This window comes from Ceratotherium simum, chromosome X (genome assembly GCF_057802395.1).
Source record: "Ceratotherium simum simum isolate JZ-2026a chromosome X, ASM5780239v1, whole genome shotgun sequence".
NCBI lineage: Eukaryota > Metazoa > Chordata > Mammalia > Perissodactyla > Rhinocerotidae > Ceratotherium > Ceratotherium simum.
Window position 1 is genome coordinate 83,721,679 of NC_141940.1, and position 14,630 is coordinate 83,736,308.

The 14,630-nt window shown below is 40.1% G+C and overlaps 1 protein-coding gene across 6 annotated transcripts in view; it reads right to left on the reverse strand.

Annotated features, from left to right (window-relative positions):
- KLF8 (KLF transcription factor 8) overlaps window positions 1-14,408 on the reverse strand; it is a 60,513-nt gene extending 46,105 nt beyond the window's left edge. Inside the window, exons 1-3 of one of the 6 annotated variants that reach the window (XM_087427169.1) lie at window positions 14,084-14,406; window positions 13,542-13,784; window positions 5,409-5,439 (exon numbers count right to left, since the gene is read on the reverse strand). In XM_087427169.1, coding sequence (XP_087283295.1) covers window positions 5,409-5,439; window positions 13,542-13,607 — 97 coding nt within the window. In that variant the 5' untranslated portion in view covers window positions 13,608-13,784; window positions 14,084-14,406. Of the gene's footprint in view, window positions 1-5,408; window positions 5,440-13,541; window positions 13,785-14,064 lie in introns of all 6 variants that reach the window. The other 5 variants (XM_087427170.1, XM_087427167.1, XM_087427173.1 and 2 more) reach the window with 5 other exon arrangements.
- Between the last annotated feature and the right edge of the window lie 222 nt (window positions 14,409-14,630).

Genomic DNA, 14,630 nt, shown 5'->3' on the forward strand with positions numbered 1-14,630 from the left:
CTATGTTACTGCAATAAACAAAAAAATATTTATTGCATGATTACTACGTGTCAGACGTTATATACGCACCTTGTTATCAGTCTGGGATCTGCGACAACCAGACATGGAGAGTCAGCATGTGTAGCAGAGAGCACTGACCTGGGAGTTAGATGCCCAGGAATCACATCCCTTGTCAAGGCCTTTTTCTTTCTAAGCCTCAACTTCTCCATCTAGAATTAAAAGATTTAAAACTGTTCTCTGCAAACTCTTAAGGTTTCTATGAACTCTCTTTGGGAGTGGGGGTTGGGGTTAATGGGGGAAGAAGTGTAGCAAGGAATAAGCACAGTAGAAGTCAAACACACAAAAGTCTGATTTCCATTAGACTGTAAACTTTTTGCTGGAAGAGATTTTAATATTTGATTTTTTTTCCAGTGATATATTTCAAGGGCTCAGAACAGTGCCTAGAACATGGTAGGTGTTCAAAACATTTCTGAAGGTTTTTGATTAGAGTGACAGAAAAGGAGAAGTGAGGAAGCATGAGGAAGTCTCAAGGAATTGGACAAGAGTGGGAAAGAATGAAAGAAAATTAGAGAGGTTATATGTCAGAGACGTTTGAGGTGTAATTAACTATGAAGTATGAAGTGCCAGAAAGGGCAGCTTTTTATGATTTCAAGGAGGAGGGCAAAAGGAGGTACTATGGTAGAAAAAGAATGTTAGGTCAGATAACTCAGATAATCCACAGAGGGGCACCATGAAGCCAGGAGATCTTGCTTGGTTGCTGCCAGAAAAATCTGCAGGAGAGAGTGAAGAGAATTCAGTTATTCCTCTCCATTCATGTCTTCTTCAACTAGGCCCCATTATTTCTAGCCAGGACAACTTACAAGAGCCATCTCCTATCTGGTCTTCTTCAATTCCTATGGATTACAGAACAGCAGGGTTGAGGAAGCAGAGTAACTCTGACAAGCTGTTTAGTCCCTATGAACCTGTTTTTTCACCTGCCAAGAGGGGCGTAAATGGTACTGATTTAGAAGAGTTAACGTGAGAATTCCATGAACTAATACATGTGAATGCACTTAAAACAGTTCTTGGCATATAAAACATTTTCAATATAGTTATTATTATGATCACCATTATTACTGTTGATGGCCAGAATCTTGAGCTCTGGCCCCCAGAGATATCTCCTAGGCATCAAACAGGTCCTTTACACTCAATGTGCTCACAAACCTTCTCCACCTCTTATATTTACAATGTAAATTTTTAGCACCACTATCAACCCAGTCTCAGTCAAAAAACCTGAGAGTCAGTCACCCTTGACTCCTCTCTCTCCATCTCTAGCTAATTGGTTATCAGCTGCAATAAGTTCTACTGCAGAAATATCTCTTAAACCTAGCCCTTCATTATCTCCCAGTCACTTCCCCTTCTAGTCCATACTCCACATTCCTCCCCAAGTGTGGTAAAAAGGTGTGGGCGCTGGAGTTAGTGCCTAGGGTCATATCCTGGCTTTACAACTTCTTAACAATAAGAGCTTGGGCAAGTTTTTCTACCTCTCTGTGTCTGTTTCCCCATCTGTAAAATGGGAATAATAATAGTACTAGCTCATAGGGTTATCATGAAGATTTATCAAGTTAATATGTGTTCAAGTGTTTACAACAGTACCTGGCACAAAGAGATACTGTCTGTCTGTTTCCCTCACCATTAGGTGAGCCCCTCAATATTTACCTAGTCTCGTTCTTATCTGTAGCCCTATCTTTTAGGAAAGTATCTCCTCCATACAATATGCTAATGTCCAGTGAATGAATGATCATGGGAATAAGGAAGGTTATTTAATAGCAGCAAGATTATAATATTAAACATTAATATTACTTAATAGCAACAATGAAGGAGTCTGAAAAATACTTCTTGCCTCCCCCTATATCACAAATATTTTTGTGAAGGGGCCTAAGGGGGATAGCTGACAATTAGGAATGTCTCAACCATTTCTGGTTAGTGTCTTCTCACCCAAAGAACAGCCAATTGGAATAGCCATTAGATAACCCTGGACAACATTCTAAATGTTGGTAAGAGTGAGTATGGGAAAAGCTATCAGGAAGGTGTATAACCTTCTCTTTAAAAAACAAAATTGTTCTCTTTAATATTTAGTCAGCCAAAATTTAAAACTGAAGGAAATTAGGGCCTACAGAATAGTCTTAAAGACAGCTTAGTTTTGTAAAAAGAGGACCTTGTAAGTCTTTTGCTTTCCTCTAGAGCTGGAGCTGCTTATCTAAGTGTCTGGGACCAGACCTCTGTACAGAAACTGTGAAGGAAGAGATGAGGAAATACCCAAAGGGGTTTAGGGTATGTCCTGGGCCACTGAAATGTGAATCACAGAGGCAGGAGGGCTTCAGAACTGCTAATTACCTACTTGAGATAATAACCATTATTTTGCCTAGATTGGCTCTTCAAGCCTTTGTGTCTGGAAGCTGGACTTTCTGGTCCTTCTCCTAAGGGAGGGGTTACTTGAGGAGGAAATGGAGGAGATAGGGAGGAAGACTGAGCCCCATCCACAGTGGATCAATGTCTCATATATGTAGAACATCACAAACAATATTCCAGGGACCATGGCCATAGAAATTTTTGTGAGTGTGTGTGAGGAAGATCAGCCCTGAGCTAACACGTGACGCCAATGCTCCTCTTTTTGCTGAGGAAGATTGGCCCTGGGCTAACATCCGTGCCCATCTTCCTCTACTTTATATGGGACGCCGCCACAGCATTCCTCGACAAGCAGTGCATCGGTGCACACCCAGGATCCAAACCGGCAAACCCCGGGCCACTGCAGCGGAGCGCACACTTAAAGACTTGCGCCACCGGGCCGGCCCCATGGCCATAGAAATTTGATAAGATTATATTACTTTTGTCATGTTCCCAAGTTTATTTTGTTATCCAAGTGGCATTTTTCATAGTGATGTGCTTGTTTTATGAAAGTGAACATTGCCTTCAAGGGACAGGAAAAGGTGGCTGGCTGATAAGAACACATCCCACCCACTGACAGGCCTGAGAGGGAAAAAATGTCTAGGGATGAAGTGAGAAGTTAAACCTTTAAGGGGGAAAGCAAAGCAGAGTCACTGAGGCCTACAACTTCAAAAGAAAGCAAAGCGTTGGGAACCCTGACACAGACCTAAGAAGGTACCCAGTGTCTTAACACGGTAGAATATTTGGACAATACAAATAATAATCTCTCATGTGCATCTACATAGCTTTACAGTAGAGAAATAGACAGCTTTAATATATCTTTCCCATTCACAAATAATGAATCTGGAGGCCCAAGGTCACATAGCTTAGAAGTGTTGGAATCAGAACTGGAACTCTTATCCCCTGACTCAAATTACAGTGCTCCCTCACTACTTTCTAATATCCCAAATCTGGTGAGCACCTTCTTTCTGAAAAACTGCTAAAAGAAGAACAAGTTTAAAGACAACAAACCAATCATTTCAGAAGACCTTGAGCAGGTATCATTCACTTTCAGCCTCTGACCTATAAGAAATGCTGGAACTGTTGAAAAATGAAAATCAATCATTTAGGGTTTTGAGATTATAAGTAGTTTTTAAAAATTATTACCTACATTTTTAATATTAGAAAAAGATAAAGAACTAGAGCACACATATATTTTCAGACAGTTTAATTGTATATCTTCCAGGGGAATAGACAGTAGTTGGGGGATGGGCCTCTGGGGAAACTTCCAGGATTGAGGCTACTCTGCAGCATGATATTAACAATAGAATGGTGATAAAAGAATAATAATTGCCAACGTTCACTGAGTACTTACTATGTGCCACGTACTGTTTTGTTAAAAGAACAAATACTTATATTAGCTCATTTAATCCTCATAATTCTAGGAGTGGGCATATTATTTCCCCATTTTTAAAATAAGGAAACTGAGGCACAAAAAGATGAAGTAGCTTATCCTCAAATTACCCAACTAGTAAATGGCAGAACTGAGATTTGAACCTCAGCAGTCCAGAGCTATAATGAAGCTACAATGCTCCTTGACCTGGGTGTCAGTGGGATTCCCCCAACCTCTGCTTGAAGCAGATCACATAATAGAGGGTAAATGGTTGCTAGAAACAAACTACCTAATAAAAGGAGATTGCAAGATCCTCTAGTTTCTCTCATTCCCTCCAAACAGGGTCACACCTATCACCATAGGAACTACTGGAAAACCCAAACTCAAAGAACCCCCACTTGTGGCATCTCAGCAGGTAGCATAATATGACTTCCTTGTTCAAGAGTTTCAACATACACAAAATCTGGAGGGTGTCTGAGGTACTTAGTTCAAATTATAGGAACCACCACCAGAGCAGGTACTCATAAGTGGCTCCAAGAAAGGAAATGCCTTCAGCTTGCCTTCTCAGCTTTCCTGGAATGAGATTAAAGGAAGTAGGGGCCAACTGAAATGCTGAGAAGAATACGAATTTAGGAAAGAACATAATACCACAAAAATAAGTGAAGACTGACAGCACATACCATGTGTGGATGATAGTGAAAGAAAGAATTAAATTAAGTATTTTGCATCATTACTACAATAGCCAGCTAAGCTTGAAGTAGTGAAGAAGTGTAAGGTAATGAAAAGAAACAGCCACTTGTGACAACATGGATGGACATTGAGGGTATTATGCAAAGTGAAATAAGTCAGAGGGAGAAGGTCAAATACCGTATGATTTCCCTCATTAAGTAGTAGATAATAACAACAACAAACAAACACATAGAGACAGAGATTGGATTAGTGGTTACCAGAGGGGAAGGGGGGAGGGAGGAGGGCAAAAGGGATAATTGGGGACACATGTGTGGCGATGGATTGTAATTAGTATTTGGGTGGTGAACATGAGAACATGATGTAATCCATGCAGAAATAGAAGTATAATGATGTACACCTGAAATTTATACAATGTTATAAACCAATAAAAAAATAATAAAATTAAAAAAAAAAAAAAAAAGGAAACACCAGAAAAGAGCTGTATGACTTTGGGCAAGCCATTTGACTTTTCTATGCCTCAGTTTTCTCATCTGCAAAGTGGAGATACATCAGCCTAGCCCTGCCCCCTCAGAGAGTTGTTATGCAGACCATCATGATAACACATGTAAAAATTCTTTATAAAATGTAAATGTGAAATCTCCATATAAGTTTTTAGGATTACTTTTGTTAGAAAATCCAAAAATAAAGTACATAAAAATACATACAGTCACATTTTTAAGATCCAAACTATTCACAATAACAATACCTATCTTACGATGTTTGATATATTTATCTCTGTTCACTTATGAGTTCATGTTCTATAAAATCACCTGCATAGCCTCCAGTGCTTTCAGCCACTTTCCTTCCCCTCAAATGCTGATGTTAAGCCCCATTTTCTCTTCCACAAAAAGAAAACAAATATGCGTGAAAGAAAAATCACCTTGGAATGTGCTAGAGATTGAGTCTTCATTCTGGAAAAGATGAAAGTTAAGGGGAATTATTATAAAAGTCTAAAACTAGTAATACAAGTCTATTTCAGGTTCAGTGAACTCCAGGCCTCAGTTTCAGTTCTAGTTTAATCACCAAATTGTTGAATAACTTTGGACAAGTCCCATCACTTAATATAGAAAGTGGAAATAACTCCTGCTCACTTACCCCATAGGATCATTTTGAGGATCAATTGAAAGAACAGATTTAAAAATATTGTACAAAAGTATTGTATAAATATAACCTCAGATTTCTAGAACTAGTCCTCTTGTCCTGCATCCCCATCAAACAGGGAAATTTATTTTTAAATAAAACTTAATCTTACATGCAATAAACTGACAGAACTTATATTAAAAGTGCTATAGTTAAAGAAGATAGTGTGAAACAATGGGAAAATCTTTTAACTAGGAGCTGGGAGACCTGGGTTCTACTCCAGGCTCCACTGTTATTTAGCAGTGTCATTTTGAGTAAACTTCTGAGCCCTTTTCAGGTCTCTTCCAGTTATAACATTCTATGATATATGATTCTATGATAAGGACATAGATGGAAGATCTATAATATCTTTCCAAGTTTCTGCTTAATCTGTGAGGTTGATGTCAAGAAAGACAATTAAACTCTCCACAAACCATTAGGCAAACTTAGGTCTCTCCCATAGCATTAACAAAAAACAACTTTTTATTATGTATAATTTCAAATGCATACAAAAGTAAAGATGAATCCCCATGTGCCTATTCCCAGCTTCAAAAATTTTCAGTTCATGGAAAATCTTGTTTCATCTGTTCCCTCAACCCACTCCCCCCACCTCAATGGGTATTTTTAGGCAAATCCCTTTTGCAATGATATATCATTTTATTCCTATGGCATTTCCAATGGGAAATATTTAATCTTAACAATCTCTGTGAGGTAGCTACTACTGTTGATTCCATTATACACATGAGGAAATAAAGGCTCAGAGAGATTAAGTAATCCTAAGGTCAAATAGCTGGTAAATACTGGGATTTGAATCCAGGAATGGTGTCCAACACCAAAGCCATTTTTCTCCCTTAAAGTAATTGCTACTACCCTGCACTTTGAAACAGTTTGATGATGTTGAAAATAATAATAATGGAGATGTTTTTATACCATAGCAGTAAGCTCTATGGTTGAACATCTGCAAAGAATATTACAGGATTCCCACTAATCACGATGTTAATTATCAGATGAAGTCTCTAGGAATACAGAGCTTCAGCATGGCACTGAGGCATCAGTTTAGAAAAAGGACAAAGAGCCATAGCAGTACAAGCTCATTGCTCTGCAACAACATGTAAAATTTCATACAATCCACTTCGTTACTTTACACCGTCGTTTCACGCAACAGTTTCCTCCAACAAATTAAACGTGGTGCCACTGCAGCAACTAAAAAGAATGTACAACACCACGGTGGTCCTTGTCCATGGCTTAGCATAATAGATACTTAAGGGCAGAGACTTGATCTCTTAAATGGCCTTTCCACTCACTGTCTGAGCTACCTGGCTCAGGAGCACTCAGTCAAGTAGACCTATAACAGTCCTGGGCCATCTCAACTTGTAGGACACCAGGAGGTCAGGTTAATGAAGGGACCAATATTAATAAGCATTATTATTATTTTCAAGGCTACATATTGATTCTAGGATCTAGCTCCTCCTCCTAAGAGGAGCTACATTCTGTATATTCATCAGAACTAATTTAAAAAACAAGAAAATGAATAGATTCACATCACACATTCCCATTCTAACTGAAGATAAAACAACTAGATCTTTGACAGCACAGAAAGAAACAAACGAGCTGGGATAATCAGCTCTAAATAATCAAAAGTTAAGTATATGCTCAGCAATTTGAAGACCTTTCTGAGGATACTGTACCTTGTCTGTGAGTTTGTATTTCAAGAGAAATGAAATGGAAGAGAAATGCAGAAAAAAAAAATGAAAGAAACCCTAGAGAAATAAAGGATCAATTTTTTAAAAAGAAAAAAAGTGGAGCTAGGTCAAGGAATTTGGATGGTTACATTTGGAAAAAAGGAAGTAGGGAAAAAGAAGGCTGTCCTGATAATTGTCTTCAATGGCACATGTTAAGTATTTGGAGAAAGCAGAACTGCTATATTACTACCGGAGATTACAGTAGACTTAAAGAGGAACTTACTGATGATAATCAAGTCTTTATAGAGAACCTACTAAATAGCCAACACTGTGTGTATGTATGGGGAAAAAGCAGATAACACCAGGTTTCCACATGGTCTCTACCTGGTCTCTACTCTAAGGGAATTTGCAGTCTATGTCAGATAGAGAAAATTAGCAGCCCACTACAGATGCTGACCAGGTTCTCACAGTGATGTTAAAAATTAAAATCAAATTAGCTGATAACTTTCAAAAGCATATTTCTTTTTTCAAAAATTCTATTTCTTGCTTTTCTGAAAAAGTTGGGAGATCCTACAACATGGGGTCTACATTGGCACAAGAAAAAATCAGCTGGAGCTGATCAGTGGCTACCCCCTTTATACAGGACATGATTCTTTCATTTTATTTGGCCCTGCAGAGATATGAGATCCCAGGTCTATGTGGTGAGATAAAACTATATATAAAACAATAGCAACTAAATATTATTAGATGATAGATGCTGCAGTGCTGAGTTATGATTTGAGGCTATGAGAACTAATTAGAAGAGGAGATAACTGAAAGTCAAATAGAAAAAATTCCAAACAAATGGTCAGTGGTGAGGTGGGCCTTGAGGAACCAGGATCAGTCAAGAAGAGACAGAAAGGAAATCCAGATGAGAGGAATAGTAGACCATACACTTTATGAAGGCGAGAGTCCCATCTAAATCATTCACCACAGTAACCCCAGTTTCTAGTATAATGCCTGGAACTTTGTAGGCACCCAGTAAATTATTGTGGAGTGAAGGAGAGTGGCATAATAAAAAAATGTGTTTTAAAGAAGATATCCTAGTGTGGTCTATAGAATAGAGAAGGCAGAAATAATCAAGGTAGAACTAGAAGTTATTGAAATATTCTATGTGTATCGTGGTAAGAGCTTACATAGGTGTCAGAAATTCAATACGTAGAGGGGCCAGGCAGGTTAAGGTTACCTAGGCCAGATGGGAAATACGGTGAACTGAGAATACATGTCCTGTCAGAAAAGGGAGGGAGAGAGCAGTTCATCAACTCTAGGCAGTTGTTCACAAGAGGGAATACTGGTCCAGTATCTTCTAATTATTCAAGAGAAGCTGGAATTCTAGAGTTTTAAGTAAAATACGATTTTGAAATGTTGGCAATCAACCATTTTTTAAAATGTGGGACTGAGTAAACTGACATGCTGCTATAGACTTAATTGTGTGTGCCCACCCTCCCTCCCAAATTCATATGTTGAAGCCCTAACCCTCAATGTGACTGTATTTGGACATAGGGCCTTAATGGAAGTAATTAAAGTTAAATGAGGTTATAAGGGTAGGGCCCTCATCCAATGGGATTAGTACCCTTATAAGAAGAGACACCAGAGAGCTCACTCTCTTTCTCCATGAGCACAAAGAAGAGGTCATGTGAGCACACAGGGAGAGGCAGCCATCTGCAAACCAGAAAGAAGGCCTGTACCATAACCCGACCATGCTGGCACCCTGATCTTGGACTTCCAGCCTCTGGAATTGTGAGAAAATAAATTTCTGTTGTGTAAGCCACCCCATCTACAGTATTTTCTTATGGCAGCCTTAGCAGACTAATATACATACTTAAAGTGTTTTTTTTAATGCTATTGCAAACAATGCTGCAAAAGTTTGGAACTATCTTAAATGTCATTCACTAGAAGACTGTTTAAATAAATCCTGGCTCATCCATATAGTGAAAAACCACGTAATCACAGAAAATAATGAAGTATTTCTTTATATAGAGATATGGAAAGGTCTCCGAAGTATATTTTTAAGTAGACAAAGCAAAGTGTAGAACAATGCAGAGTGTGTTACTATCTGTGTATAAAAGGGAAGGGGGAGAAAAACATATATACTCATTTGTTTAATATGCATAAAATGTCCGTGGAAGGATTCCTAATAAGCAGATAACTTTAGTTATTTCCAGTGAGGCACAATGGGTGGCTAGAGGATAGGACTAGGAGAGAGACTCTTCACTGTATATTTTTTTGTGTATTTTGAATTTTGAGCAATGTTGAATACATTTCCAATTTAAAATACATTTTTTAAATGAAAGTTTTAATAATTTAGAACAAACAAAACATGTGTGGCCTGTCTTTGGTCTGTAGGCTAATTGTTCGTACCCCTGGATTAAATTAAGGTGGTGGCAGTTAGAATAAAAAGAAAGGAACTAATGCCAGATACAAAGCAAAAAAAAAAACAACAGCCCTTGCAACTAAGTAGATGAGGAAATTGAAGAAGAGGGAAAAGTTGATGCCAGCATTTTGAGCATGGCCATACTCCGTGGTTCCCATACTAACCACAACAACCATGTTTCCCCACTGCTTACTATGCTGTCATGCATTCTTCTAAGTGCTTTACAAAATTAACACATTTATTTCTTACTGTAATCTTAGTATCTACTATTATCCCCAATTCACAAATGAGAAAACTCAAATGCAGTGTTTAAATAACTTCACCAAGATTATGATAATGGTAAATTGCAGAACCAGGGAAGTGAAAAGGAGCAGTCTTAAATGAGGGGTGGGGGAAGAGTCTAGAGGTGATGCTAGATTCTGTTTTAGAAATGATAAGTTTGAGTTACAGCAAAATGTCAAAACGCTAGTGATTTGATATCTGGATTGGTATCAAATACCTAGATTTGGCTCTAGAGTTATGTTATAGCTCCTTAATTTGAAGTGTTTAATAATCCCAGAGTTTGGTTTGCCTGCATTACATCTATTTTGTTTAAGTACACAGATAATATCTTTTAGTTTATTATACAAAGAACCTAGCATGTTACAGACATTAAATTCAGCTTCCTGTCCCACTAATCTACCTTCTTCTTCTTCAAACATACAAGCAACATTTAAATAAAATAAAGTACTCAAAGTAACAAAAATGATGACACCGTCCACTTATGAAATATGTATTAGAAGTCAGGAACCGGGTCCAATGTTTTACTACATTATTTATCATCATAAATTACCATATCATTTTAGAGGTGAGGAAACTGAGGCTAGATGACAAAGCAGAATTGGAAATAATAAACATATCAGAAACTCAACTTCAGGTATAAAACCCAAATTGAAAACATTATGAGACATCATATGAAAACATTTGAGAGTCAGAAAGTAAATAAAACAAGGTCTCACACTGTCTTTGGGTAAACTAATAAGTCCAATATGATAATGTTACTCATTCATACCCTACTTAGTAATGAGATGGTAATTGTACTAGATGATCATCTAGGTCAATCATCCCAATCAAGTTTTCCTTTATTGACAAAAACATGACATTTTGGAGCTAAATCTCAGAAGATCATCCAGTGTTTACATGGGAAAGGTAACTGGGTAAGTACTTTGAAGATACAATCATAGTACATGTCCTCAAGCAACTTTCTGTCTGAAAAAGGGGTAGAGGCTTAGATATGAACACATATGACCATAGTATGGGGAAGAGAGTAGTGTAGCTTCCAGATAACGCAGGTAAAGTGATATGGAAACTCAAGAGCTTATTTCTATATGCAAGGATCAGCGAAAGTGCCATAGAAATGGCATTTGATTTGCGATTAATAATGGAGGGAATAATATTACTACTGTTTTAAGGAAAAATAATGACAACAAGTATATTACTGGGAAGTTCATTTATGATAAACATCAACTGAGCAGAACAGACAGTGATGTACAATTTCTAAGGAACAGCTGAGGAGATAAGGAAGGCTTGATGTGGGGGCCAAGGACCAAAATAGGATTTGAAGGAAGTTGGGATTTAGATGGGAGGGGAGGAAAAAAGAAAACATTTAAGATGGAAGGAATAGAAAAATGAGTTTTTAACAATTTTCTCATTGCCTGACACATAGTATGCCAACACATATTTGCTAAATGAATTATATATCCAAAAGCAATCTTCCCCATTCATCAATTTAAGTGAGGTAATAAACTACAAATGACTCAAGGCAAGGGTGAATATATGAATGTGTCAAATAATAATAATGCCCCTGTCAGAATGAGAAAGGATAAATGGTTGATATCCCTCACTACCAAACACACACAGCCTGGAGAGATGAAAGATGACTAGACTAGGCTTGGTGGCTTGGATATTGGAATTCAATTAGCTGAACGAACAAGGGCTCCATCTCAGAAATGTATATACTAGAATGACAGGAGTAGGGGGGGAGTGTTGGTGGTGATCTAGTTCACGTTTTTTTCTGCAATTTTCTTTCCATTGTATCCTGAAAGCCTAAAGAAGAAGGACCTATAGCTCCCCAGAGCTCTGAAAGTAGAGCCGTTAACTAATTTGGTCTTGAGAATGGACTAGATGCACATGTCACTTTTACCTTTGAGTTTATATTTCTGCCCTTCCTATGTTTTCTGCCTGTCTGCCCTCCAAACTAACCTGAAGATACTGTTCCCAGCTCATTCTCTGTGTCCCCAACAGTCACCAAAGATTAACAACCCTCATATATAAGGGTACCCCCCAAAATCCTGAAGAATGGGATGAGGTCATTTGTGAGTCACTGGTTTCTGTTCTGTTCAAAAGTCTTGTTGGTTATATCATCCTGGTTAAGTTGCCCAAAGAATGATGGGAAAGGCAGGCTAGTGGCCCTTTCTCACAGAGGTGCTAAAGTCCAGTGGGAACAATGTTAAATCAGAAGCAAACAAAACCTGTGTTCTAGCCTCAGCCTAGGGACAAGCTAATTCAATCTTCTGAGGTCTCCTTTCACCCCACCTGAAAGATGTCTTAAGGACATCAAACTACTAATTCTATCAGCAGTGCTCCAGGGAAAGAGTCTCAAATTGAGAAGGAAAAGGAAGAGAAACTAAGATAAACATGGAGTGGCAGCCTCTGTCACATACACTATGGTATTTAATCTACCCAAATATCTTTTGACATAACATTTTTAATCCACATTCTCTAGAGGAGAATAGCAATGCTCAGGGTCACACAACTAGTAAGTGGTGGTATTAAAGTTTCAATGCAGATCTCTCTGTTACCCCAAACCATTATAGTCTCCATCAGTTTCAAATCCAAACTTAGAGATGATTCTCTTTGCCCAGTTATTATCACAGAGTGACATCATTCAGGTGCTTAATAAATGCTTTTCTTTACAATGAAGACAATATCAAAGTAAATAACAGATCGTTCCTTTGACCATCTGTTTGGATTTATTTTTCCAAAGAATAAATTTTATTTGTGGTTTATTTTTTTCCCCCATTCTTAGGGTTAAAAAAAACCACCACAAAAAGAGAACTCTTCAAGTGATCATTGCAAGTTGATTCGCTCCAGCAGTCCCAGCAATCCAGCCCAATCTTCCACCTACACAGATGAACCAACTGCCTTGGCCACGTCTTAAAGAGCCAGGGCAGGGCCTAGCCTTCCTCCTCCAACCAAGCCCAGCCCCTCCTTAAAGAGCCGGCACGCCCAAAGCAGCTCCTCCCCAGCGGCTGCCTCCGGAGCCTCCCCGTTTGGCGCCCCCAATAGCCTGGGCTCGAATCTTAACCCCCTGTCCGCTCCTCCTTTCTTTTAGAAGCATCTCTAAGTACTCTCTACTGCTTAGGGGGGTTACCTGGGAGCGTTGGGCTCTGAATCCTGTTTTCTCTGGCTGCAACTTTGGTTATATGGGGTTAAGTCAAAGACATGCCTTACCGCTTAAGGAGAAATGAGAGCGCCCAGCTAGGGCGGACTAAATTAGACAAATCCATCCATTCTTGCCCTCCTTCATTTCTCACACTAGGCTCCCCAAAGTACCCTTCCCCTTCCTATCTCGTCTTTGCTCAGCCCTTTAGCAAAGTCATTTTCCTTTGAGTTTCATTTGATTCCACATAGTGTTCATACACTTCGCTCCCCAACCCCCCACTCCCGCTGCTAAAACCTTAAAGAGAAGTGGGGGTGGGGGAAAGAATCTAGACGGAGGAGATAGGAGTAGATAGGTTCCAATCCCAGAGTCACTTACCGTCCATGTCAGTGGCTGGGGACTCCTGAAGCGTCCGGAGCTCATGCCGTCCTCCGGGAGGCTCATACTCCAGAGCTGATCGCAAGACAGCCGTTTCCTTCAACCCGCCCCTGTCTGACAGCGCGCCAGGCGACTCGCTCTTGCTTTCTTTTTTTCTGCCTCCCACCTCCCCTTTTTCTCCTCGCTAGAAAAGGGGGAGGAGGGCCAGAGAAGAAGGAGTCGATTCGGATCAGCTGGGCCACCCTCGAAACAAGGAAAACAAAGCTCTCAAGCAACCAACCCCAAATCGGGGGGCCAGCAAAGCAGACTTTCTAAACAGAATCCTCCCCCTGCTGCCAATGCAGCTCTTTTCCTCTGCTAAAAATAAAATGGGTTTGCTGGGCCGAAGTGGACAAGGCTGAGGATCCTCCGTTCCCCTTTCACCTCCACCAATTCAGTTCCGGCCAAGCCCACTCTCCACCCATCCTCTGAACTCCACACACCCTTGAGGAGAGGGCCGGGGGTAGGAGCTAAGAAAACCAACCCAAATCCAAAAGCACTACTTGAATACAAAGTTGAGGCAGAGAAGCACTCCTTCAACACAGGAACCCACGAGAAGATATCACGAGGGGAGTCCTTTACTGCCGCTGTTGCCGCTGCACACCCCAGCGCCTTCCTAAAAAGAAAGAAGGAGGGGCAAATGCCTACGATTGGTGGAAACATATAGGGGCAACCCCAGCCCAGGGCAGGGGCTTCAGTGAAAAATGGCAACGACTAGTGGGGGTCCTCTGGGGCGAGACTTCTTGGAGGCACATAGCTGCCCCACTGGGGACCTCGTGCCTATGCGGGTCAGAGCCTAAAGTGCTCGCTGGGCAACCTGAGTGGAGGGGTGGCTCTGTCTCCGCCCCGGCTAGACCCCGAGGAGAGGTGTGACTATCGTGAGGGTGGAGTTCCTTAAAAAGGGACAGCCGGCTGCTAGAGGAGAGTGCAGAGTGGGAGGAGGTGGAGAAGGGTGGGGCTGAGACCAGGGAGGGTTAAGGGAGGGTGTAGGGCGGGGCCCTGGGCTGAGAGCTCTAGTCTCGCCCCTGGCGGCGGCCTCTTTCAGTGGCC